Source organism: Neocloeon triangulifer, unplaced genomic scaffold, assembly GCF_031216515.1.
Source record: "Neocloeon triangulifer isolate White Clay Creek 2 clone unplaced genomic scaffold, ASM3121651v1 ptg000012l, whole genome shotgun sequence".
Taxonomy (NCBI): domain Eukaryota; kingdom Metazoa; phylum Arthropoda; class Insecta; order Ephemeroptera; family Baetidae; genus Neocloeon; species Neocloeon triangulifer.
This window is the reverse complement of record NW_026775554.1, coordinates 5,217,447-5,241,150: the sequence shown is the minus strand read 5'-3', so window position 1 is coordinate 5,241,150 and position 23,704 is coordinate 5,217,447. Positions and strand designations below refer to the sequence as shown.

General features: G+C 39.2%; 1 protein-coding gene across 1 annotated transcript; it reads right to left on the bottom strand.

Moving 5' to 3' along the window:
- Positions 1–3,396: 3,396 nt before the first annotated feature.
- Positions 3,397–23,154, bottom strand: LOC132198391 (dynein axonemal heavy chain 3-like). The gene is made up of 30 exons (XM_059622407.1): positions 22,798–23,154; positions 21,801–22,436; positions 20,824–21,221; positions 20,399–20,713; positions 19,956–20,337; positions 18,986–19,528; positions 18,741–18,910; positions 18,116–18,398; positions 17,023–17,262; positions 16,809–16,968; positions 16,058–16,590; positions 15,537–15,751; positions 15,294–15,484; positions 14,974–15,249; positions 14,132–14,565; positions 13,027–13,475; positions 12,480–12,631; positions 12,169–12,416; positions 11,105–11,720; positions 10,129–10,286; positions 9,232–9,639; positions 7,685–8,238; positions 6,675–7,181; positions 6,232–6,360; positions 6,005–6,102; positions 5,420–5,937; positions 5,114–5,362; positions 4,382–5,056; positions 4,098–4,303; positions 3,397–3,658 (listed from the first exon to the last, which is right to left on the bottom strand). Exons 1-30 carry the CDS (start codon positions 23,152–23,154, stop codon positions 3,445–3,447), a joined length of 10,314 nt encoding a protein of 3,437 aa, XP_059478390.1. The 3' UTR covers positions 3,397–3,444.
- Positions 23,155–23,704: the final 550 nt, after the last annotated feature.

Here is a 23,704-nt window from a genome sequence, read left to right as displayed (position 1 = left end):
TGATTAGATTTAACAATAGGTTCTACGCTCCTAATGTTTTCGGTCGTGACTCCTACTTTGATGCTAATTTACGTCTGAGTGATGGCGAATAATCAATCATCTAGCGAGCTGCAGGTAGAAAGAACAAAGTCAACACCCTTTAATGAGAGATTCCCGCGCTCGCTACTTTCTACTTTGCTGGCACCTTTAAGTCATTTATTATGCCCAAAACTACCGGCACTTATGAAATTGGCATTTAATTGCGGTGACCCTAGCTACGCATGACGAGAATTAAATTATCATGTATGGACTGACCCGGCGCGGTGTGTCACCGTCATTTGCCGTAAAAGATAATGAAATTAATGTCCCGCTGAAGGGAAGAGTGAATAAAATGCGACAAGTCCTTTTTTGCTACTGGACGAGTCTTCACGTAAATACCAACAACACGAAAGGTCTCTGGTTCAGGTTGGGATAAAATATCAAATCCAAATGCCCATTTCACCTTGACTCTAATCCTTTCTAACACTCGCTGCGAATAGAGCAGCAAAAAAAATTAATTGCTCGTCCCTCGAAGATCAAAGACGAACGCCTTGTCGAAAATCACGCGTTGCCTTATCTTTATGGCGCTCCGTGGCATTTCTAGCACCAAAGTGACAAATAAACGATGCGTGGGTGCTTCGTTTGACCTTCGACCGTGAAGTGAATCCGCCTCGCGCATTCCGACTCGGCGATCAGGAAATGCGAATAAATCTTCAAATAATTTTTAACAATAAGATACACAAACAGAATTATCGCATTGGTCCTTTTGTAATAATACCACTATTCTTATAACAAAATACGATGATTTGCTGTTTTTATAAGTAAAAAAGCATTGCTTTGTATTCAATTTACTTCACTCCTTCATGTGGCCTTATTTTTAATTTCAAACAGACTATATAAATAAATTTAAAAAAAATAATACTTGTGTAATTTGGGAGAAATCAAGTATCATTTTCCTTATTATTTTAAATATATATTAGCTATACTTATTTTCATATTTCTTCAAAAAATCTCCAATCAAAATAAATAAAACTTAAAACTAAATTATTGGAGATGAAATTGTAAAATCCATATTTCACTCGCTTGGTGTCTTTGCCTAAAATCAGTTGTTTTTAATCTTTTCAAAACTTCTTACTTAGGTTTTTGGTGTAATGGATTTTACTTCGCCTAAATAATCCAAAATTGATTGTTGATGTCTGAACGGTGATTATTGGGTTGATTATTTGCTTAAATTAATTTGGATATTAATTAAATAAGGAACTATTAAAAACAACCGCTAAAAAGAAAAATATTTCACCTCATAAAAAAAAAAATAGAAAAACCAACGTTTTTCTTTAATTTTTAACTTTAAGAATACTTAATTTTCTGAATTTCATTTCCTCTATTCCATTCAGCATTCAAACACGCTGCTTGTCTTGAACCGAATATATAAATATTTAATTTTTCTCGCATAATGCTCATCTTTATTTTAAAATGGCCAGTATATACATCCATAGTGATACATTTTGTGTGGTTTTTCCCTGTGACGTTTATTAGCGTCTCTTGGGGACTTACTCGAGGTTTGTCTAACTCGCAGTTTTGATGAAAAATCTCACGAAAACCCAATGTTGCTTTTTGAGCCGTAAATTTCCTTCTATACCGGCTTGGATAACCCAGGTGCGTCGCCGAGCATCCTGGTCGAACCGCGTCCTCTCACAAATCATCAGCGCGGATTTCCATAAATCTCTTTCTCGTTTTTCTGCAAATAGAATCATTGAGAGAAAAACACCGGTGAGAGTTGCACCGATTGTATTTGTATGTAATGGGCAATTAAAGAGTGCAGCAAACGGGGAAATTCCTCCCACAATCACCGGCCGACCTCTCGGCCGGCCCGCACGTCTCAACGCCGCCGGCGCCTTTTGACATTTAGCCTCGCAAGGCCGGAGAAAATGAAAGTGAACAATGCGGGATCCAGAGCTATAGCTGCGGAGCATCTCCGCGTGTCATCACACCAAGACGGTCCAAATCTGGGTGCGTACCCGAACAGAGGTTTCTTGTTCTTTGGCTTAAAAAAAAAAAGAATTAATTTTCAGGGCCTTTCCCAATTTGAAATCATTTCCCTCTAAAAAAGGTCAATATTCAAATGAAATTTATTTGCCCTCCACAGGGGACATGAATGGAAAGTGCAAAGAGAATTTGCATCTTAGACATTATTCATATTTCTCATTATTTTTTATCACCTTGGCTCATTTTCCAATGCTCGCTGCGCTTAATCACATAATCGTCCACGATCTTCGTTGTACAATAAACATTCTTGTCGCCCTTTGCAATCTCCAGATGTTGCGAAAATTAATTTTTATATTTTCTATTAAACTTTTGCCAAGTCAAGTCGTGATTCATTTATGTACAAATACGTTCAGGAAGCAAAGAGGAAAATTATAATTAAATTGGTTATGCTACTCATAATTTAAATTTATCATGGTAAAATTTTGTTTCAAGGAAACCCCAACTGAGGGAGGGAAAATTTTCAATCTTAAAAGCCATTTTATTATGTTTGAATGTAACGATTTGCATTTTATTGCAATGGAAAGTCTAAGTTATTTCTATAGTTTAATTCTTTAATTAAACATTGTCAGATGAGCATAATGTGAGTGGAATAATTTAGTTCTTAAATTATTTGACAGCAGAGGATTTTTTTAATTTCTATTTTTGCTTTGTGATTTATAGGCTCCTTGAAATTCTTCCAAAGATGTGTTGATATTTTATGCTATACTATAAGCCTTAGACGAATTAGAATTGGAGATGAAACTCATTTTCCTTGGACGCCAAACACAAATAAAAACAGAGGTGGGATTTTATTGAGCTGATCTCGCGCTTCAGCAAAGGTCTTTTCTAGACACTTGCGTTGCCCAACTTACAAGAGATGTAGAAAATATTATTTATAAAAATGTAATTAACAATCTGGCAGCATCATGCGTCCAGAGGCGACCCTTTACTCTGTTGCTCGTTGAGAAACAAGATCTCTCCTGTCGCTTTCTTGATTAGTCATTTTATTAGCACGCGTGTTCTGTTATTGTGCGCTTTTCGAAATGTTCTCGGCGGTGTGTGGCACTTCACGCCTAAAATTGAAAATTATACGTTGTGTAGGCGAGGTCTTGCACATCTCAAATGTTCATAAGTAGTATTAATTATCAGCGCACACCTTTTGAAGATTGGCATTTGATGATAAAAATGAAGAATGCAAGGCTGAAATTGGCCACTCTCTTTCGTTGTTTTTCTCAGGCTATTCAAATATTAGTCCAAGGTGGTATTTTGTTATTTTAAAAGATCAATGCAAGACATACTTGTGGAGTCAAGGTGCAATTTAAAAAGGTGAATTGATTGGATTTTATAATTGTATGTAATTGATTATTCATTTAATTGCTTATAATTGATAAAATTACAAAATCAGGTTCTTCTTTTTAAGAAAATTACAACTCCTCGTTTGGTCCAAATCTTCGCGTCTCCACCTGACAGCCAAATCGAGCCGATGCTGTGCCGCTTTTCCTCGTCGCTGTAAATGGGGCACTGAAATTTTCCTTCCACTTGCAAATTTGTCGTCGCGCAAATCGAAACGGCGGGGAGTTCTTTTGGTCCTCCAACTTGCTCCACCAAACATGCTCTTCAAAAATTACAATAAATATTTTCATTTTAAAATTTTGATAAGGATTGCATAAAAACTTATTCTTAATTTACATTTTAAATACAAATTATAAAATTAAAAAAGTAAATTGTGCTACTGCTGATATATTTTGGTTAAAATTTAAACTAAAACTTTGCAAGAAAAAAATGTTACCTTCTTTTTATTGCACGAGAAAAGTCGCAAAATTAAATAAAATTTATTAGAACAAAAACTTATTCATGCTTCTGTGCAAGGCTGAATAATTATCTACTTAATATTATTTGGTATGTGATATTTTTAGACGTGAGAAAAGGCGTGTAATAAATTTAAAATAAACAAAAGACGTGTCAGCATCACAAAGAAAAATCCTTCCTCTATTAAACAAAAACACAGGCTATTAATAACGTTTAGTTTCGGATGAAAATTGGCCACCTATCACCTTTCAATGTCATAGTCGGCGCCGTCCAGCCAAAAGCCTCTTGCAGTGACCACACAAGGACTTTTACCAGGGTCGATTCGCAACTCGAGTGACACGTCCGAGAGTGAGACTCCTCTAGATCGACATTCCAGCTGCATCACTGATGCAAATAAGGCCTCAGGTCGCTCCATTCCGGGCATCCACACATGTTTGTTTTGAGGCCAGACCTGTTCGTGACAGGTCGCAAAGTTCAAAGCAATTAATTTCAGTTGTCACTGCTCGCTTATAATTATGTTGCGACTTACTAATGTGGGTAGGTTTGCATTGACGTTCTCGAAATCTCCAAGTGTCGCATCCACCTCAGGCGCCGGCATCCATGACTTAGGAGCAGCACCTCTGGCAACGAGATTGACATCCTCTATCATGTTGTTGGGCACAAAACCGTCGGTCATCGCCTGCTTCATTATTTTCAAACACTTCCGAGCTTCTTCCAGTCTGACCAAAGTCTTCACTTCCTCCCATTTCAGTGCCTGAGCGACTGTGTTGACCTCACCTTGTTCTTTTGAAACCTCCAGGCTTGGAAGTGAACTTTCCATTTCCTCTAATTTATGACTGAAAGACTCCAAGTGAAAAATCTCCTCCAACGTTGCCCCTGTCTGGATTTTGGGCCCAAAGAGTTCATGGTTGGTGGATCTGGTAACGCCAAGCCAATCAATTGGTGCCACCCAGGGCATTCTAGACACCCGGTCAAGACAAGCTTCAATGGTTGGTATCTGAGGTGGGAAAAGACTGGAATGGCCAACTTTGGTCAGTTCATAGTTAGCCGTGGCAGTCAGGAGAGATTCGTTGATGCATTCTTTTAACAAAGTCGCAGCCACTCTGAGGTCCCAAGGATCGGAAATGTGACCGAGGAGTCCACAATCGCCAACTAGGGGAATGGCAGCTTTCATCGGAACTCGTCTTGTATTCCAGCAAAGTTCCTGGAATTTTTATTTTCCTTACAGTAAAATTTGGTAATGAAGGCTTAATTAAATTACCCAAAGGTGCTTTGAAGCGAGATTGAGATCTGCTTCACCCAAAGTGATCGCTTTGGTCAAAGTTCGACCCTGGAGAAGGGCGAAGAAGAATGACAAGCCAAAGACCAGACGGCAATACGGCGCCTCTCGTCCGTTGCAACTTTCCATGAGGGTTTCTTGCCTTTGAAGAGCCTCTTTCATTGCCTCTCGTAGGGTCAACGGCTCTTCCAACGCAGCCTTGACTGAACTTTGGACAAGTCCGATCGGCAGCTACAATTTATATCAAAATATATTTTTGCATAAGGTTTAAAAAAGTTTTAGTCTTACCTTAGCCTCTGGGCAGCAGGTCAGCCACAATCGGAAGTTAGGCGAGGCCTTTTCAAATGTCATCCTTTCCAATTTTCTGAGCCACTTGTCGGTCAAGTGACAGTTGCTCAGACAAACCCAATTTCCAGTGGCCATTGCATTTGCGATGGCCGCCTCAGCGTGGCCTGTTTGCCCAGATGCCATACTAATTATGGCAACTTCGGTGATTTCCTTCCTTGAAAATGCAATAAGAGCGCGCGAAATGTCAACTGCTGGCCCCAAGGCGCAAAAAATCGGTGTTTGCGACGATGAGTTTTCAAATGCAGACTCCAAACTGCCCGCTTTGAAGCGACAGTCGAATTGCAAGGTTTGTTTTACCAGTTCTTCTGCCGTTTGGGGTTGAAGTTTGGGAAAGAAAATTGAGCTCAAAACCAGTCGATCGTAACAAGAAATTTCTCCCCATGTTTCTTTTAAAAGTTTATTCTTTTTGCCTTGTTCCTCTTCAAAAAATTTCCATTCACTCCATTTTTCTTTTATTTCTATTTAGGAAGTGTTTTACATTGATATAATAATATACATTAAAATATAAATTATTTTTAAGTTCACCTGAATAGCGGGGAATCGCTAAAAGTTTGCTCTCGTCTTTTTGAATCCCACCGTCATACAAAAATGCAATATCCTCCAGAGTAATTTCCTTTCTTGCCCTTGAAATAAATTACAGTTTTAGTAAAAACTCGTATCCTGTTGGGGCTGTTGTGGTAGAATGCTCCAGTCAAATGAATGATAATTGCGGATTTTGTAAAAAAATTGATTTATTTTCATAACCGCGGTACCTGAGCAAATCCAGTGAGAGGCGCAATAAAAATGCCAGATGGTGCCTTCGGAATAGGGCGGCACACACTTGCTCACACAGCGTCTTTAAAAACTCCGACGTCAGCTCATCTCCAAGTCCCATTTTGCAACTGGATTTAAAGAATTAATTTTCCTCAATTTCTTTAAAATCAGGCTCAGGCTTTTCAAAGGCACGTTAAACAATAAAACCAGGAGGAGAATTTTTCAATTAAGATTTTAAAATTCTATAAATTATAAGATTAAATATAATCATAAGAAATAAAACATTTATTTTGTATTGCAATGATTTAATTTTGGTGAAGCTAACATAAAAATTGAATTAACAAAAAAATAATTTTGTCATCAAATGCTTTTTACACTTTACTCAAGTTATACAAAATACAGATTTAAAAGTGATTTTTATGGCTATTGAAAATTAATTTACCTATTTCTGACTGAAGAGCTAAAAAGCTGCAAAAACCAGGCGTGAGAAAAGTGGTAGGTGCTGCCCAGGGTGGGCAGCCAGTTCAGGGTAGCGTAAGCGGCGGCCGAGTCCCTTGCCAGGGCGCGGTGCTTGGCTTTGAAATCGGTGATTTGGCCGAGCGTCTTCTGCGCCTCCTGCTGGCGCTGCGCCAGCTCCAAAGACACTGCCCTCGAGGTGTCCAGCACGTCTACGGCGGCTTCGTCCTCCAGCAGATTGCCCTGGCTGGCCGAAAGGGTGCTCAGGATTCGCTCCTCGGTGGCCTGAAGAGCTGCTTTGTTGGCCGCACCCTCTCGGACGACCTGCTGGCGAGCGAGTCGAAGGGCGGGTTGCTCGGCGGCCATCACAAGACCGAGCAGTTGCTCCTCAAGCCCCTCAGCGGGAAGGGCAAACTCGACCAGGGTGATGCAGCCCAAAAGCTCGCGACTCACTGAACTGCGAGTTGTGATATAAACCCGGAAACCTGAATTGCTGAAAAATAACGCTGTTGTAATTAAATAAATTTAAATTAATTCCGACAAAAAAAAAATAAAAAAAAACCTTAATCCAATATAACAATAAAGTTAATTTAATACTTTTTGTCAAATTTATTTTTTATATTTTTTAAATGAAAAGAGGGGTTTTGCCTTTTTAGCAGTCATAAAATTTTGAGTAATTTTTGACAATATTGATCACCAAGATATTGATTCAAATTTAGTATTAAATCAAAATCAGAATAAAATCAATGTTAAATTAAGTAGGAATTATAAAAAAAAAACATTTTTGTAAACAATATTTTTTTGTTATGAAAAAAAGCAAAAATTAATATATATAAAAAATATTTATAAAAGATACCCATATTATACTTATTCATAAATAAAATATACAAAAAATTAAATTTAATAGTTAATGGAGAATTAATAAATAAATAAGTTAAATTACATAAACAAATTTTTATAAAATAAAAAATAAAAAGAATGTGAAAAATTTCTTACTTCGATCGAAGAGGCACCGCCAGGAGCGCTTCAAGAAGAACGTCTGGCTCTTCAACGTCCTCGACCAACAACGGGACGCCGTCCTCCTTGCACCTCGTAACCAACTCCTCATCCCAGTCTTGACTCACTCGCAAACGCGTTTCCGTACTTTTGATCCACGCGTTCGCCTGCCTTTGCGGATCGCGACACACGCACGGACGCAGCGCGTGGCGCGCGATGACGGCGCTCTGTGTCGACGCGGCGTCGCGCTGCAAACCGCCGATGTGCCACGCCTCGATTTCCATCTCCGAGCTGAGCACCAGCGTCACGTCCAGGTCTGCCGAACTCGCGACACCTTCCTCGGCCAGCAACGCGAGCCACTCGCCGATGCACGACGCGCGACGCTTCGCCTTCAGCGGACCCAAATATGTCGCGGTCGCGCTGCCCAACAACGCGTCGCCCTCCAAGCACTTGAGCGAATCATCTAAAGAAGATGCTGTTGAGGCCCAGCGTTGACGCTCGCCACTCAAACCGCCGATCAGTTTTTCAGCTCGCGCTAATTTTCGTTCACAGGCCTGAGAAAATATTAAAAATCAAATGTACGTTTAGATTTAAAATTTATCTACTACAATTATAAAACTTTTTAATTTCCTCAAAAAATTTCAATTATTGATTTTTCAATTTATTTGGCTTTCTTAATGTTTACTATCTTTGATTTTCAATTCAAATTATTCATCTTTTTAACTCATTGTCTCATTGAGGATTTTCAAATCCAACGAAAAAAATTTTTGTAAAATAGGTAAGCAGCATAGGTCAAAAATTTTAACTAATGAAACTGAATATAAAGAATTAAAATTATAATATTCTTCACAAAATCATATCTGTTTAAGCTGACTAAAAATAAATATTTTTTATTTTCATTATTAAATTTCCCAATTTATGCCTTGACAATGTTGAATTAAAAAAAGCACTCTGTATGCTAGAATTAAAAAATTTATGGTAATCATAAAATCATATTACTATATTGGTTTCTTTTTACATTTTTTTTGTTCTTATTATACTTTGAATGGCTTAAAAGATGTAGCGGAAAAAACCTGCACTAATTACTAACTTTGATTCTTTTGAAATAAAATTACAAAAAAGTCAGAGAAGCACAAAATTACGCTGATCTAAAGGATAGACTTTTTTAATTTTTTTCGGGCTACTTCTGTACTTAGTCCTATACACACAGATTTACTGAAAATTCTGCAAATTCTCTCAGTTTGGGGTCAACGCTTTTTTCGGAGTATACTTATTAATTCATTTTTCCTTTACTTCTAATTTTGATTTAAAAATGAAAACTAATTAAATTTATGAATTTTGATATAAGTTTGGAAATTGAATTATGCAACACGCAACGCAAGAATGTCGTGCCAGTTGCCAGGTAAAGCCATTTAGGGGCTCTACCACATCAATTTATTATCATTCCACCTCTGATATTTTTTGAAATACCTTTCATTATTATTATATGATGTTTTTTGAGTCTTTTTTTTATCGATAAAAGCTAAAATAAATCAATCTTTTTTTACCTGGAATTCTGATTCTAAAGTAAGTTTGTGCGAGTTTGCTGCGTCAAATTGCGACCTCAGCTCGGCCAGTTGTTTTTCCAGTCGACGGACCTGCGCCCGTTTTTCCTCAAGTACGGCCAGAGTGGCCGCGTATTCCTGCTGGGCGATTTCCAGTTTGGCTTTTTTCGGGGCCACCTCTTTGGCCACGGCGTCGTACATGTCCATGGCACGCACCCACTTGCACAGACCCTCGGCGGCGCTCGACGCGTTCGTCACCACCTCCGGCCGAAAGTCAGGGTGCGGAATGAAGTCCTTGCGGATTTTGGCCATCACGGAGGGCGGGATGTTGTCTTTGTCAAAGTCTTTCAGCTGCTGGAGAAAGGCGATGTCTCCAAGTAGCTTTTTGCTCGGGCCCCAATAGTCCAAAATCTGATCGGAAATTTTATGAATAAAATTAGCTTCTCATGATTATGAAATTTTTTGGGAATAATTAAATTAAATTATTCATTCAAGGGTAAGGAATCTTAAAAAAAATTATTCTACTAAAATCTTGACAGATCTTTGCCAACGATCCCATTTTCTTTCTTGTAATTAACATAGTAAACTATCAGGATCTCAACTACAGAATTAAAATTGCTGGAATTTTCAGACTTTCTCATTTTTTTAATAAATCTGAATTTAAAAATTAATTGGAAAAAAATATCTTATGATTACAAAACAATTATTGGCTGGTTTGGGACACGGATATGAAATTTACGAAAGATAAGACCTTACAATATCACGCTTCGGTGGTTTCAAGACGAAAATAACCACATTTATTTGTTTATTTATCTCAAACGTGAGCACCTTTCAAGATTGCGAAGATCAAGGATTCGCGCTGTTTTGCGTGAGAGCTATTAAAAGTCGAGCCGCGCGTACCTTTCTTCCTGTAGACGCGTCATTTAGTCTATCGGGTTTTATGTTCCGGATGACGCAGACGGCGGCCATCACCAACTTGATTGGTTCGGGCGGATTTTTCATTGACTTCACAAGTGTGATGTCCGATGGTTTTAGAGTGTTTAGGGCCGCCACGGCATCTGCGAAAAAACGCTCAAGTCGTTAAAGTGTCAATTGTGAATAAATTTAAAAAAAAAAAGCAGACGTGTGCATGATGAGTGATTTTATTATGCGCTGGAATTCGTTTTACTCACATGGGAAAGGAAAATGAGTAAGGGACCTTGAGTTGGAGCCATCAGTTATTTTTCTCGCAATCATAGGGATAGGCTTGGGTCACACTTGACCTTTATTTATTTTTATAGCTGATATATAAATAGGGAAAACATTTGGAAACTATATATTGGCATTATATAGTAATATTGCAAACAAAAATTTCCACATAAATGGAAAGAATGTATTTTTGTTTCCATTTTTTACGAATAATAAGAGCGGATGTAAGTTTCAAATATAATATTTTTTTAATTAAACGATATCAGTATTCACTAAAACTTATTTTAAATATTTCAAGTAAAATCTTAAAATTATCATATTTATTTTTTCAATTAAATAGCAGCTTTCCAAGACTTAAAACCTAAAACTAGGAAGTATTTTCTTATACTGTAAAGTTTAAATCCATTGGTTAAATTCTTTTTTAATTTTGGCTGGTTTAAAATGTTATTCTATTTTCATCCTTCTCATTTTTTTTTATAATAAATTTGAAAGGGGAATTATCATTTTCACTGCGATTTTTACTTATTTGATAAAAATTTGTTTAGTAATCTTCAATATGTAAAGGGCTGATTCAAATTGCTTAAGATTGAATTATTTCCTGAATTGAACCCGGCCCTTTTCAGGGCCAGTCTAGCTGATTTTCGTATTTTTAATTCTTAACTTTCAATAAAAATTGCTGGTAAATCACCTTCGAGAATGGGAATGGCCTGCGCGAGTTCGGTTTCGCACTCGCTCTTGAGCTCCTGCGCGGCGGCCGCCTGCGAGTTTGCCACGGCCTCGTCGCTTCGCACAAGGAGCGACGCCTCGCTCACTTTGCGCGTCTCGGTCTCGATGACGGCCAGCATCTCCCTGGTCTCGGCGGCCGCCTCTGCCAGTCGGGGCTGCAGGCCGCACAGTTCCTCCTGGATGCGCTGCACCTGCTCGGCGGCCAGCTGCAGTTTTTCCAGTCCGGTGAGGTAGCGTTGGCGGTCGTCGAGGATTCGCTCCTTGCGCTCAGCCGTCACCGAGTCCAGCAGCTGCAGCAACTCTGCAAAGTTGGCCGCGTTCACCTGCACGTACCGTCTGGCCGCCTGGTGCAGCCGCCGGCAAACGGCCACCACGGCCGCCGGGCTCTGCTCCTTTAAGTGGCGCTGCGAAATTCGCTCCAACGCTTCTTCGGGCCACTCGGTGAACCACACAGGGGTGCATTGCGTCAGAAGCGCCGGGTAGCGCTGCAGCCGGGTCCGAAAACGTTTGTCCGACGGATCCAGACAAATCATCCAGTGCAAACGTTTACGGCAGCGACACGCAAAGAACTCAAATACCTGGCGAAAAATAGTCAAATTGCTTCAAACCCCATGTTGCATTTTTATTTTATTTTTAGTTGGTTTTTTTGGGTTCAAATTGGAAAATTTGGTTAGTAAAAATTTTTCATAAATTAATCTAAAAAAACGAAAAAACAAACAATCTGTCTCTAGATTTGTATTATTAACTGATAATTAGCCTTTAAAAGTTAGTTCGTTATTTATTTCAATATTGTTTAAATTTTATAGCAAATAATAAATACGAATATTTGCAATCATTGTTTGATAACCAGAACATATTAACTTTGATGTTTTCTTAAATTTTATAATGCATTTTTTGCTTAAAATTCTATGTATGATACTTTGATTGTTGACTTAACTTTAAAACTTAAAAATTCCCATCATTTAATTACCAATAAAAAAACTTCGGCAAAACGGTTCTTGGTTTGTAAAAAAAATAATTTCCCACCTGCAAAGGCACAAGGTCAACCGTTCTTTGTCCACCTTGCGCGTCCAGCATGACCGTTTCCATGATTTCCTGGCGCTCCTCCGTGCTGAAGAGCCCTGGAACGTCGCCTGCGCTCAGAACGCAGTGTGCGCCTTCCAAAAACCTTTCTTCAGCCAAAACTTCCTCTCCAACGAGAAGGACGGTGTCTTTGTCGTCCGCACCCGACCTCCTCATTGCCGCCTTCAGCAAGTTCCGCCAACTCTCAAAACCTAAAAAGAGTTATATTTCTCAATTATTGTTGTTTTATTTTAAAAATTGACTTTTCGACTGACCTGCTTTAGGTTGAATCAACTCGTATCCAACCATGTGACTTGCAAGGCGGCTCAAAGTGCGTCGGCCGCGGCCTGAAGGACCCAAAAGCAGCGCGTTTCCTTGCGGCATTTGTAGCAGACGACACACCCTGGCCAAAAGATCAACAGCTTCTCTAAACAAGAAAATAATAATAAACAATAGAAACAACATTTCCTTCAATTAAAAACATTTAAAATTATTTAAATAATTAAACTTTACAAAATATTCAATTGCAATAAATATAATTTTTGAACTGTGAAACTTAACTTATTCAATGGTCAATTTTATAAAAAAAAAATTAATCACAACTTCTTAAATAATGTAAATAAATTACCATAATCAATTGAGAAATTATTGGCGCCAGACTAACTGCAGTTTTAGATAAAGTCAGGGATCAAATTTCTATGTAAAATTGTAATTTAAACATGATTGAAATAATTTGAAATGTGCTTAAATTCTTAACATTATTTCTCGTTTTTCCTGCAATTTTCATTTTGCCAGGGATCATAAAATTCCAATTTAACTTACGGAAAGAGTACAATGTCTTCTCCCAAACCCTCAACACATTTACTAGCTCTGGCTTCAAATTTGGATCTGTCTGATTCAATATATCGTCCAGTCAGCAATCTTCCGAACAACTTTTGCTCCACCGCAAGTCCAGGCTGCTCCTTGAAGTTGTCCTTGACCGCGGCCTCGACCAGCGATTGCAAAATCTGCCGTTCTTCCGAGGCACTCAGTCTGTCGCCTACGCTGCGTTGCACCTCGTGGCACCAAAGACGCACCAGGGCGCGCTTGTTGTCCGCGTCTTCTTTCAGGATTTGCGAACACCCGAGGATGATGCGCTGAGCCTCGGCTGTTCCCACCGCGTAGTGTGGCCTCCACGGGCGCAGCAGACTCGCGGATCCGTGGACGACGTCCAGGGTTGACTGAACGGCGGCGGTCACAAATGCAGCCACGTCTGACGCAAATCCGTTTCGCTAAAATTGAGATTTTAAAATTTAAATGGTACATAATTAAAACAAAAAATATTGAATTTTCTAGATTTCTTAAAAAATTTCATGAAAATTACTATTGCTTTAAAGCTTGCGGGAAAACATTTAAACTTGGTTTTCTATTATTTTACTTTTAACAAAATATTTGTTAAAAACAGTTAAAAATTAACATCAGATTTTGATTTAAACTTAATTGGTTGATTTAAATTTATTTTATTTTACGTGAAAATTGAAATTAGAACTACTTATAGATTGAAAAACTTTTTTAATTGAGGCAACAGTTGGTATGTACCCTATCTTTCTTACGTTGTGTTCTTGCCCAAACTGAGTTTATAGACGCGAAAGGAACATTTTTATAAAACTTTCATTTTATATAAAAAAAACTTCAGTAATTTTTTTTACGCCGAAAGATGAAAATTTATCACCTTTTTTTATAAATTCGTGATTTAAATCCTTTAATTTATCTTTCCCCAGCTCTGATTTACATTAAATTTAACGAATACTCATTTCAGGCCATATTTGATAGTAAATGAGAGTTCATTTCTATCTTTCGTAATTCTTCAACAGAAAATTTTTCTTCATTTTAATACTATTTCAACAAATAAATTAAGCATTTTGCATTCTTTGCTTGTGAAAATTACCTTGAGGGTGGCGCCCATCAATGATCCAAAAATGCGCGAGGCGCTTTCCTCGCTCATGGGGCCAACGCAGAGCACGCTGAAGTGTCGCAGCAGTCGCGGGGTGACCTCTCGCGTCTCGTCCAACGCCCCCAGGGTGAGGACGTGGTTCAACTTGACGCTGGTCGCCGACTCGTGCAGCGTCGAGTGGTCCACCACTTGGCGCAGCAACTCTTGCGGGCCGAGGCTGTGCGCCGTGCCAACGTCGTCGACCAAAATGACGCAGCGTTTGCAACCGGCGGCAGGGCCGAGACCGTGCGAGCTGCGACTTAGGTTGGTGCTCAGCTCTGACTGCAGCAGCGGAGCGTCGGCGCCGTGCGTCAAACGGACCAAAATCGCTTGGTTTTGGCTCGAATTCAGACGTTCCAGAGCGAAATGGTGCAGCAAACAACTCTTTCCTATTGTTAGAGAAGGTAGAAGGTTAAAATAATGTTGAAATTAAAATTTTCAATGTCACCAATATTTGGGAAAATATCTTGTTCAAATAATTAAGATGGCGTCTCGTTGAATTAAATTTTTATTCATTGATATGCGAATATGCGAATATTTTTAGCTATAAAATGTTTTAAAACTTTATAAAAAAATTCATACAATAAGTTGAAAAGAATTTGATCTTGAAAATAAAATGGTTTTTACTACTAATACTGGGGGATATTCAATAGACTTAGCTCTCCAGGCATAAAAAATTATCCCGGGATAAATCCAAAAAGATAAAATTTCTCGCGCTCGCTGCGCTCGCAGCTTCTTTTCAATGTACTTCTCCATGTTCAAGCTTTATTTTATTTTATTAAGTTTCAGGGGTTTACCTGAGTCTTTTGGGCCTCTTAACATTAACGGTCGGCCGTGCTGAACATGCAGTTGCATTAAATGACTTAAGCGTTCCGTGTCAATCGTCGGAATGACTGTTTTGAACATTTCCGCTTGATCATCCAATTTCATAGCTCTCAAGATATCAGGCCAGTACTTCCAGCTACCCTTGAACCTGAAGACGAAACTGTGGTCAAGCAAAACGCCCTCACCGGGCACTGCCACGTCCACTTTTCCTTCCATACACGCCGGTACAGGGTAATCAGTACTTAATCCTGACAAAATTCTTATTGAAATTGGGTGCAAAAATTTGATTTACTTTGATTACCACGCCATAGATTTTTGTAAAACTCGTCAAAAAGTTCCCTTTGGGGTTTCAGTAGGGGCCCACTGAAGGCCCAGGCTCCGGAGAGCATCAGAGCTGCCTGGAGCCACGCTCGGACGTGTTTGGCCGCCTCCGGATCTTGGCAGGGCTCTTTTAAGTACATCGCGAAAATGGAAATCAATGTACTAATTCTTTTTAATTAAAAAAAATCCTTATAAAATTAATTTTTGTATTTACTCCACGAGACCGCTAGGACTAATGATGGGTTTGAATTGGTCAGTGAATTCGACACAAGGCGGAACGATCCAGTTCAAAATCTCTTTTACTAAAGTGCCTTCCTGCTTGGCCCACAACTCTTCTTTGCTATTTTCAAGCCATGTGTCGACTACAACCTTCCACGAAATTTCTCCGAAAAATACACACTGACAGCGTCCCAAAAGTCCTGGAGATGCCTGAAAAAGAAATTATTAAAACAAAATAAGGTTATTTTTATAATTTGAAAATTTAGAAAAAAAAATATGTTATATTCATTAAGGAAGAGCAAGAAAATTTAAAACAGTAAATTTCTAAAAATTTTAAATTTGAAATATGAATTTAATTTTTTAGAGATCATATTATGTGGGTTTTATTAAAAATTCAATGGATTCCAAATTTTTAAATTTGAGTCTGCTCTTTATGCAGTTTTTTTCCAATTCAGTTATAAGTAATTTTAATGATGAAATCTATCAAACCGATTTTATTTGTATCAACACATTCACCTGTCGTAAATCCTGCGTTTCGAAAATAATTTTCACATTACTTCGAACGTAAAGAGCTTCTCCGGAGGCCAAATTTAATTTGGCCGGGTCATCCATGGCTGATTGCAAATTCTCGACCCACCAAGGCTCAAGAGGTCCGTCGAAAAGCAGCCACTTGGTGCCAGTCCTGATGGCACTGGTCACCACCCCGTCGTGCCACTCACCTTTATTCAGGTGTCCAAAAAGTCGCTCAAAATCGAGAGCCAAAGGACAAATTAATTCGATTTGATTCTCGCCGGCCGCCTTTTTAATTGCGGTGGTTTTTCCTGATCCAGGAGGGCCAGTGACGATTAGCCCCTTGCTGTTCAAAAGCGACTGCTGCAAATCAGCCTCGCGAAAGTCGATCTGCGAGAGGAAGGTGTCTTTCAGGACACTCTGCAAAATTGGACGCTCCTCCGCAGAAACGCCGGGGAGCAAAATTTTTCCCAAAGCTAAATGCAGGGGAATGTTTTCGGAAATTAGCAGGCTCACTGCTTGCATCGCAGCCTGCACACCTGGAATTTTTATTTATTAAATTTGAAAATAAGCTTACAATATATTTATAACAATGGAATTGTAATATTCTAAAGAAAATAAAATTAAATTTTTATAGAATAAAAAAATATAATTGAAGAAATATGAACTACCTATTTTTTGAGCAGGCTTTAAAGCATACATGAATTTTTTCATATATCCGAGAGAAAACCTTTTTACAGTAGAAAAATATTTTTACCAAAATTTTCGCGGACGCCCAATCTCTGTTGCGCCACTTTCAGAGCTGTTGTGAGCCAGACAGCATTTTCTTTTGCATTTTCGATTGCGGCTGCTCGCAGTTTTATTTCAACCAAACTGCACACATCTGGTTCGCGCAAGGTCCACGGTCTGAACAAGCTCTATAAAAATAAGACATTCAATTTTATGGAATTTTTATCTTTCAAATAATGTACTTTGAAATTGTTTGGGACTTGAGCGCGCAGAGGCTGTTGCGAAGTAACGCACAAAAGGCAGGACGGGCGGGCCAAAGGCACAGGCTGCCGACCCTGCAGGCAAAGTTGCGGTGCATCAGCCTCGCAGGCCATTGACAGATCCAGCACGTGCTGGGCAGTAACCGAAAGCACTTCGGCGGTTAGTTGATGCACCTCGTCGAGCAGGCACCACGCGCCGCAGCCGGCACTGCCTTGGAGAACCTTCGATAAGAGCAATAACAAAAAAAAAATTATAATTTGATGTGTTCAGGCCTGATTTTTTTATAATGCAGAGGATTGATTTTTATGAGTAAGAAAACATATTTTTTTTTTTTAATTTTTAACTATTCACAGCAAATAGAACACTTTTATGAAAGTGCTTCTCAGGCAATCTTAGGTCTCGATTTTTTTGCGCCTATAATGACCGACCGCGTTTAATCCTTCTTCTCCCATTAGACAAAAGGTAACTCGCGGCAACGCAGGTTAAAGCTCTTTAGCTACGATTTATATTCCCTAGACCAAAAGAATGCAAGGTCGGGCCCTCCCTGATGCACTTCCCAATATTATTTAAAGATGTGCATCCGCGCTCCCAAAGATCATTCCCCGCTCGGACTGCACCATGAAGATATCACTAGTGAGTATAAAGCTCCTGGATAAATCTTTATATCTTTATTTTAAACTTTTGAAATTTAAATTTTAGGGCATTCTGGTTTTCATTGTGGCTTCTGCGCTGAGTTTTCCCACGGGTCCTGCCCCCCTTCAGGACCAGGCGCAGAAAAGGTTTTTTGGACTTGGACCGGTTGGTTTGGACCTTGGTGGGGCGTTCGGAGGTGGATTTTACCGCGGAGGATATTACCCAGGGTACTCAGGGTACATCGGCAGCGCCTATAATAATGGACTCTATGGCGGGTTGAATGGCGGCGGATATCGGCAGACGTTCAACCCTTTTTGGGGTGGTCGATTTGGTTACTTTGGATAATTTTTGATAAATTCATATGTTTTTAATCATCTTCTTTGTAAAGTGAAACCTTTAAATTTTTATTATTTGTGAATAAATTTTGCTATTTGGACTCACTCTCAACAGCGTCAGTTCATTTGTAGCCACGGAACACGTAATTGAAATTTTGAATCGGCCGAATTGCGCGGCCAAGCCTAAAAAAGTGCAGCTTTTGCCACTGCACGCCGGTCCCTGGAGGTTCAAAAAAGCTCCCATTTGATGCGCCGCCACCAGGGCTCGGTAACAACGTAAGGTTGGTGGCGTGAGCACTAAATAGGGACCGCTCAAAAACTCCCAGCCGTACTGATAATTCGAGAACATGAGACGGCCTTCCAGATTTTTCTCTTTGTCGTAATAAAACCTGAAAAATACAAATTAATGTTTGTGTAATTTAATTTTCAAACAGAATTATTAATCATCAATTCAAGATTTATTAAACCAACTTGAATTTTAAAATTTTTAATCCTAAAATAAAATTCATCTACTATATAAATTGAAAAATTATTTTTCCTATAGAATCTTAAAAATAGTCAGATAATTATACATTTTTTCTTGTTTAAAATAATTTTTAGAAACATTTAAAATTTTAAAATTAATGCATTAAAATTTTTCCAAAAGATTTTTATGATCAGTTTCAGAAAACCACGTTAAAAGTCATTTGTTAAATTTCAATAAATTTTGAGTTAAAGCCTAAATTTACAACCTGATTTGTGAGAGCCACTGGAAGTCACTCGCTTTGCTAATTGAATCTTGTCTCAGTTTTTGCACCACCTCCAAGTAGTGCAAATTTGTCATTAGAAGATAAGAAACTTTTTTTCTTTCCTCAGAAGAGATTTCTTCTTTCATTTCACCATTCAGTATTTCAACATACTCCTACGCGAAAAATTAGATTATAAAATAGAGTATAATATATTGAAATGCAACCAAGTATTTTTGTTCCACTATTGCCATTTTTTTCGGCCATCGCATTGAACTTTCCACGTCTTTGGTCCACGAAGCGGCGGCCGCCACCAAAACCAACTGCAAAAGGCCCTCGAGTGTTTTTCTCTTCTTCCAATGAATCTCATCAAATTTCCTCTTCATCGCTTCTGCGATGGCCACTTCAACGGCAGCAAACCATTGCTCAACCGGACCCGGCGGCACCGGTTCCACCTCGAGCGTCTCTTGCCCGGTCAAACAAATCAGTCGTTCCTCCTCGTCAAACTCGGCGCCTTTCGCCGCTTCGAATATTTTGAAAATGCACAGAGCGGCCACTCGGTCCAAATGGGGAGCCGCCGAGAGCACGGATAAAAGTTCCTCATTGCTGAGGAAGAAAAAGCGAGGAAAGGCGCGTCTTTTGACGCCGAGGTAGCGCACCACGGCCTGGTTGACGGCGTTTAGGCGCTCGGCGCATTCAGTCAGTTCCTTCAAAGCGACAGGACCTCCCGCCAAGTGCATCACGCAAGGGTCACTGTCGGCTCTGTGTGCCAAATCTCGCACAGTTGCATCAACCTGTAAAAATTTGTTCAAAAATTGTATCATTTTCTAAAAACGATTAAATAGAATGGATTTTTTTTTTATTATAAGAAAAAATTAAAGGAACTGAAATGGTAATCAGTATTTTTTTCAAGAAGCAGCAAAATTAATTTAAAAAATTTTGTTAGGGTAAAAATGACTTACTTCTAAAAATTGTAAAAACTGAATAATCATAGCTAGGGGGAAAATGTTTGCTATAGATGTGCAATTGCATTTTTTTTTAAAGGGACTTAAAAACTAGGAAAAATGTTGTTATATTTTTTATTAAACAGAGTTCCAACTAAATTTAATTATAAATTTTTTAATATCAAAGTTTCAATGCATATGCCATATAAAATACAATTTTATTTTCAATTAAATCTCTGATATAATTTTTTTCTATTCTTAATTTTGAGGCCTATACCAGTGCAAAAAGTTGAGCTTCCGTTGGCATAAACCTCGCCGCGTCGTCGCAGCACTTGAAAATTGGGGACAAGTGCCGCCACTGCTCCTGCACCAAGGCCCAAGTGGTCAGGGTGGCGGCGGCGCGACTCAGTTTGGCGTACCACGCACGCAACTCCACTGCGTGCGGTTTGGCGAACGCTGACCCTCGCATCGCCTGCGTCCTCAGAATGGCCGAGGCGAGCAACGCTTGCAGGTCATCCAAATCGGTCAAAAGACTGCAGCCTCGCTCAGGGTCGCTGAAAAGCCTGAAATTGACCTTTTCCCACTCATCTTGCATTTGGGCCAGTTCGTCCTGAAGAGCCAATTCCTTTGTTGCGCCAAAACTGATCACCTCACATTTTCTAAATACAAAAAAAAATTACACAATTGTTCTGCAATTATTAAGCAAGAAATAAAAATTACTGGAGGAGTTCAGGTGTGAAAGGTAATTTCAGCATTTTCCTCAAACTGGCGCCGGCGTCAGGACAAACTTCGACCTTCAGAAGGGTGCTGATTTCAACCCAGTGACGCTGAAAGAGGCACCGATTGCAGATAACTCTGACCAGGACCAACTGGGACTTGAATTGTTTTATGTCCTCCAAGAGTTGTTGGCACAATTGAAGGGGTGCGGGGAGGTTTCCAGGATCGTCCAGAGTTCCTTTAAGGCGCCGAGGATTATTGTCAGCGATTTGTTGCTTTATCATGACGCGAAATTGTTGCTGGGTTTCCTCAGTTTTCCTAAAAAAAATTAAAATAAATAAATATAGTAAATAATTTGTAAATGTAACAACATGAAAGATAATATTTTTAGTAAATACAAGTAATCTTAATATTTTAAGTTAATTTACTGGAGCATTTTGTTTGTGGTGTCTTGAATTGATTCGGCGTCCAGCTCATCAAATGCGCCGTCCATCCACTTGTACAGGGTAGTTCGCCACGATCGACAAAGGCACAGCAGTCCCCAGACAGGCAAGAGACAGTTTTTGAGTTCATCCAGTTCTGGGTAGGTTGACAGAGGGAATCGGAAAAGCGCCTCCTCAGAGTTGATCCAGTCGGCTTCTTCCTCAAACTCCAGCAATCGGCGGCGAAGCTTCCGCGTTTCCTCCAAGTAAGTGTCAACCCTTTCCAGAAGACGCATGTCGTTGACGAGCGCCAGCCGAGGCATCGCTTCCTCCAGTTTGCGGTTCAACTGGTCGGTGCGTTGTTGCAGGAGCCGCTCAAAATCTGTCCTTTGCTGCTCGAAAAACTGAAATGATTACAGATATAAAGAAATTTAAAAAGATTGATTTTATTATGTAGAAATTGCAATTATTAATTGAAGTGAAATAAAATAGACATTGAAATTTAATTTTTTTGACGTAAAAATTTGCATTAGAAATAAATAAAATACAAATTTAATCAATATCTTTCATTTTTAAATTTAGTTGAAAATTCAAGGAACTTTGTATAAACTATTTTTGATGATTTTGATTTGCGCAATAATTGTATGTATTATTTTTAACAATAAATTAAGAAATTAATTAACCATGAAAATCGTTAATAATTTTTTGTAAATATACAAACCATTGAAGCCATTGAAAGTAGTTGCTTGCTATTGATATTTAACCAAAAATAAAATTAAAGCTAATTTTAGACAAATTGAATGGGAGAATTTTTATAAAAAAAACTAAATGTTTACTTTTAACATAATATATGTAAAAGAAATCACAACTGTATTGATTAAAGTAATCATTATATTTGTTGAATACCCCACTTAATTAAATGAAGAATATTTAATTTTTTAATTCAAATAAGTTAAAAGATTATTCTTGCATTTTTCACTTACTACTTCACTCTGAACAAAGCAAGGTCCAATTTCAGACAGCCATCGAAGCGCTTCTGTGTTGAGGGCGCAGTGTTCGGTGGAGAGGAACCGCAGTCGCATCAGTTGGGCCATCCTGGCCGTCAGTCGGGCGATCCGTCCTTCCAGCTCGCCGATAGTGTCCCTCTGCGCGACACTCAGGAAATCCTGCGCCGCCATCAGTTCGGCCGTGGATGCGGGCGCCGCCGAGGCACGAGCCGCAATTTCACGAAAGGCACGGCAAATGCCGAGTGCGTCTCGTTGGTGCAGACGTTCCATCCGCGACACCACCGACTGGATGGCGCCCTTGGCGATTCTCTCGAGCTCCTCCAGCAAACCTTCCTTGCGCAACACGATCAGGTCGCTGACCTCTTCTGGAGGCTCTTCCAGAACGGTTGACAAGCAGTGCTGGAGAAAAGCAACCCGTGCCCTCAGAGCCTCAAAATCGTCCTCCACCAACGTGGCTTCGGAGGTCAAAGGCTCAAATCTGGTGTGGAGAACGGCCAGGTGGACACGCGGGGCCGAAAGGTAGCGTTCCAGAATGCGGGACAATTGGGCTTTTGTCTGCGTTTCGTAATTTAAATCGTCCTCAACTAACATTCCATGACAACAGCGACAAATCTACAAAAAAAATTTTGAGATATTTCTTTTTAGACTTTTTATTTTTGTCATTTCTGTTGAAAATTATCACTAAACACAGGTTTGTATTTTAATTTAAAATGTATTATTCCTGGCAAAATTAGAACTATAATAAACAAAAGCGTTATTGGAATAGGAATTCTAATTGATATTAAGTACCTACAATATTTTCTGAAAAACTGAATTCCACCTCGAGTTAGAAAATAAAAATTTTTCAATTTTACATATTTTTAAAAACCATGAATATTAAAGAAAATTTATAAAAATTAAATCAATATATAATTCCGAGAAAAATAAATAATTATAATAAGACCTAAAATATATATTGTGATTTGTTGATTACCGCTGTGACAAATGATTCAAAGGCGCAGCAGAGGTCGGACTCGGACGGTTCCGTACTGTTCATCTCCGCGTTGACCACGATGACGTGCGGCCGCGTGTCCAGAACTTGCAGAAGTCGGCATGCACTCCTGCGAACCATCTGCGAGATCTGCACGCGCACCAGCAGATCGACAAGGCGAGTGAGGCGCTGGTCGCGTTGGGCACTACTGCGCGCCTCTTGCGCCCAACCTCTCCGCAGGTCGTCGGCGCGGCGTTCGGCGCTTTCCCGCCACTGCCGAGCCGCCTCGTAGACGTCGTCCGACTCGACGTCGTCCAGCGTGACCAGAAACTGAGGCACACGTTCTTGCGCGGCACTCATCGCTTGACGAGCTGCAGCTGAGACGAGACGCAGATTTTTACCGATGTAATTTCGGTTTTTGAGAAACGTTGTGAACGTTTTGGTTCTTCCAGAGTTTTTCCTGAAATAAGGATATTTGTAAATAAATTTTTGAATTGGAGAACTCTAAAAGTATTTGAATTAAATTTTCAAGAGGAATGTTTTAATTTTGTTTTGAATTGAGAATTATTTTAAGATGGTAAAATCTATTTATTTTATGAAAAAAGTAAAATTAATTGGAAATTTTCTGAAATTTTCACACCATTGTTTTCTAGCTGTAATGGTATTTCCAAAGGTGTACTGAACGCTGCATTGAAGGACCACGTTTCTGTAGTCATCTTGAACATTTTGCAGATCTTCATGGAGAGCGGAAATTTGCCTTGTGCTTAATTTGCCATCGCGGACTGAAAGCTGTGCAGAAGTTTTCAGCGGTAATTTTCAATTCTATTTCAAATTTTAATTGGACGAAACATCATCACATCTGCGTTATATTTTCCATATTTTCTATCAACCATTTTACTTGAGAAAAATC